The sequence below is a fragment of the Mercurialis annua genome, linkage group LG4 (assembly GCF_937616625.2).
Source record: "Mercurialis annua linkage group LG4, ddMerAnnu1.2, whole genome shotgun sequence".
Classification (NCBI taxonomy): domain Eukaryota; kingdom Viridiplantae; phylum Streptophyta; class Magnoliopsida; order Malpighiales; family Euphorbiaceae; genus Mercurialis; species Mercurialis annua.
The window spans coordinates 24229438-24233630 of NC_065573.1; the positions used below are offsets into that span (position 1 = coordinate 24229438).

A 4193-nucleotide genomic window follows, 5' to 3' on the forward strand; every position below is an offset into this window, starting at 1 on the left:
GAATAAACTTTTACTCGCATGTCTACCCGGTCCATGAATTTTCCATGCACCTATTCAATGAAATAGTAGAAAATTTAACACAATTTTCTCTTTTTTCTCATTTTTTTTCTCTTTTTTCTCATTTCTCTAACATTTCGTAGGTTCATGAACCGGGTCTTGGTAAGAATTTTCTATTTCCTGTTATTAAATGATAGTAGCATGTTGAAGTCACTATCCATTCAATTGATTAATTGTCTGCTACATGAGTAAAATCAACGTTAATTACAATTCGAATAAACTTCTAACCATATACTATAATTAAAAAATTAAAAAAATTAGTTGGAACTGAAAAAATAAGCAAATAAAGAAAATATGCGTTTAGGATAAACAAACTGTAATGGCCCATGCATCTATAATAAGGCACGGGCAATGAACTAGATAGACTATCAAATTATGCGACACGTCATAAAAAATAACGGAATTAAAAAAATTAACATCAAGAACAACCAATTAAATTATCAAATACTAATTAAATAAAAAGACAGTTCTAACAGAGAGAAAATAGTTCAGAGACGCTTAGTGAAAATTATCCAAAATATTAACAATTATTATACAAAAGAATAACATCTTTTGGTGTTAAATAGTATCTTAAATGGAAATAAGCTAGGGTTTTTAGTGAACAAAGTGCCCATAAGTATAGTGGCTATGTTCTTTACAAGAATAATAGTTCTGGTGATGTGGATGCAATTGGGTTAATGTCAACTTTACACATATACTTGTTCTTTCCACACTTTCAAGAATCTTACCGTTACAATTCCATTGCACTTTCCTGAATTAAACATGCACATAAATACGTTCCTGGAAATTTCAAACCCACCTTGAATTTTTAAAAAATTAGAGAACTTTCTATCTCCATATTCTAAAATAAAAGAGCCAAAACAAATTTGTAATATTACCCCATCTTTGTTGAGTGGGTAAAGTGGGCTTTATCCGTATCCATTCAAGAATAATTGCAGATCTATCTTCCTATCAATTTATGCCAGTATCCTCTATTCTATGTATATATATAATCTACTATGCCATGCACAGTCACAGATGCTTTCTTAACATTATTCTTCTCTTTTTTTTACATTTAATGTACTCTCTTGATCCCAAAACAACTCGTAATTTCACTTTTTACTTACAGTTTAAAAATATATAATTAATATTCTAAGTTTTAACAAATTATCTTTATTTTTCTTATTATAATTCTATTCATTTATCTGACTAATTCACTTACTTAAACTAATGGCAATAAATAGTGAACTTTAAATACAATATAAAAAGATGAACAAATTACTATGATATAATTCACACTTTACTCCCTCCTGTTTGAAAACTAAACTATATGACCCTTTACTGTTACTTATTGTGTGATTTAGTAGTCGAAACATTTATTCTTTAAATTCCTTTTCTATCTATATACTGACAAACTTTATTATTCTTTTAAGTAGGTTTGTTTGTTTTATGCTTTGGTTATATCAAACAGCTGAATTTTCGTTCCTATCCATATATATTAATATTAGGAATAATAACTACATAGGAATATATATTTATATTAGTGAAACATTATAAATATTCATGTCTTGAACATGAAGTCTTTGGGAATAATTTTATACCAAAGTATTCAATATAATCGTAGTGTTCCTTAATTACCCGATAAATCCACATCTTTCTTTTTCGTAAATTTTTTCGTGTATTTAGCGTGGCTTTTAGTCTTTAAGTAATTCACAGCAGAATGAATAATTCTGATACACTTTCCGGCACTAACCAAGAAAACTGAACATTTAGTCCTTATTTTTTCCTCTGTTTTTATATTCTTGGACTATTCAATTTGTAAATGAACACTTCAAAGATTGATTTCCAAGAAAGAATTCAACAAAACCATGGCATGATCAGTAATTTTCCTCTTCAATCTTCTCAATTCTTTGGTAATATGGAGATTGGCGCACAGTCGTCAGGTCAGCTGCAACAGCAGAATTTGATTAGGCCTGATCATCATAAGCAGCAGTACAGCTGCAACAGTATAATGAGCCGTTTCGAATCACCAGCGTCGGCTTTTTATGCAACGGAAAGATTATTCATGGGGTTTCCACAGTACGGATATGGTCAATTAAATTCTCCTGTAACTTCATTTCCTTATTACTCCAAGCCGTATGGAGAAAACTATGCTATTGATCCTGCCGATCAGCAGTTAGATCATAATTTGGAATTGAGAAGCAATCTTCAATCAATTGTCAAATCCCGTTTCTCTGATAATCATTCTTCACAGTATTCCGTTCCTGTCCGAGGAGATCAAGATCATAATCGAGTATATCTTTTTATCATTTCCTGATACAGATTCTTGTTTTTCAATATCTATTCTTAATTTTAAAATTCTTGATCAGTTATGTTTTTCGACAACAGTTTGGCAACAATTCGTATGCGCAGTTAGGATTTTGTTCGAGACAAGAGGCTCACTCGCCGGGAGTTGGTTCTGCGAATTCTATGCCTGCTCTTTCGAATAAAACTCGAATAAGATGGACTCAAGATCTTCATGAGAAGTTCGTCCAGTGTGTGAATCGCCTTGGAGGAGCTGAAAGTATGTCAATTAGTGGTTTCTTTTTGCAAAAATTACTATCATCCTACGAGATTAGCTGAAATTATTTTGAATTCAAGAAGAAAATATCATATTTGAGTTTTTAATTATTTGATGAATTGTTTATCAATTGCAGAAGCAACACCAAAGGCAATACTGAAGCTAATGGACTCAGATGGATTGACTATTTTTCATGTCAAAAGTCATTTGCAGGTTTTGTTCGCTTTAATTCAAACTTATTTTCAGTTTTGTGTTTTTTAGTTCTGAGTTCTGTTTTCAGGATCAAGATTTTTACATTTGTTTTCTACCCTGTCTTGCAGAAATATAGAATTGCAAAATACATGCCAGATTCTTCCGAAGGTAACTATTTTATGATACTATTGAATCAGAGAAAGTTTTATAAATTTAATTTATTTTGATCCTCAATTCCTAACAATATAGGTAATTAAGTCTTACTTTGACTTGACTTAATTTCGATAAGTATATTTCAATTGCAGCCATCATGTAATCGAATTGCCTTATTGTGATGCAGGAAAGGCTGAGAAAAGAAATAGCATAAATGATCTATCACATATGGATCCTAAAACGTAAATCTCATTTTTTTTTTTTTTATCTCTATCATTATAATTATCTACAGTTTCAATAAATTGTTAACTATATGTAACAGTGGCATGCAAATCACGGAGGCTCTGCAACTCCAATTAGATGTCCAGCGGCGTCTGCACGAACAACTAGAGGTACTTACATCAACGAGTATTTTCGCCATTTTCGTAACTCTTAATTGAAATTTATAACTTACAATGGAATTGCAGATTCAGAAAAATCTACAATTGCGGATCGAAGAACAAGGCAGACAACTTAAGAAGATGTTTGATGAACAACAACAGAGGACGAATAATATCAGTAATAACGAGTTCAGTATCGAAGACGTTGAGATTTCAATTGTAGATGAAGGATCTAATGGTATTTCTAATTTTCCATCCAAGATTAGTTAGTTTGGTGAATTTCAGCAAAAGATCATTTATTCAGGAAGAACATTGTCTACTCTGTGTCTATAGAGAAAGAAAAAAAGTAAATAGAGAAGAAAATGGGTGGTAAAAGTACATAACAGGAACACTGTTAATTTACTGCAAATATGGATAGTTTCAGAGTTTTGCATTGAGTCTAGGCTGTATTCATTTCATGTATCACAGTTTCTACTTCTTCTATACTCTTAGTTTACTTTTGCATGCTTCAGATTGCACTTTTTTTTTTTTTTGAAAGCGTAGTATATTAAAAACTAAGCTGAAACGTCAGCCAACACGAGATGAACAACATCTGGGGGCACAGAGCTCCTCCATTTACAATTACAAATAGATTCTCTAAGCGCCCTTTTAGCTAGGCTGTGAGCTACTGCATTTGCCTTCCTACTGGCGTGCTCAATTCCTAAACAATGCTGGTTTTATGAGGCACTCAATAAATGTTGAACGCAAGTGTGGGACTAGCCTAATTGGAGGCATCTCCAAGTGCATTTGGAGGTCGTGGGTTCAAACCACTTCTGTAACTAACACCGAACAAAGGATCACTTTACCCCCCGAACTTGGCGCAAAGTATCAAA

General features: G+C 32.1%; 1 protein-coding gene across 1 annotated transcript; it reads left to right on the forward strand.

Moving 5' to 3' along the window:
• Window positions 1-1628: 1628 nt before the first annotated feature.
• Window positions 1629-3825, forward strand: LOC126679189 (myb family transcription factor PHL5-like). The gene is made up of 7 exons (XM_050374168.2): window positions 1629-2329; window positions 2425-2599; window positions 2733-2809; window positions 2917-2956; window positions 3129-3183; window positions 3264-3333; window positions 3409-3825. Exons 1-7 carry the CDS (start codon window positions 1859-1861, stop codon window positions 3589-3591), a joined length of 1071 nt encoding a protein of 356 aa, XP_050230125.1. The 5' UTR covers window positions 1629-1858; the 3' UTR covers window positions 3592-3825.
• The last annotated feature ends 368 nt before the right edge of the window (window positions 3826-4193 follow it).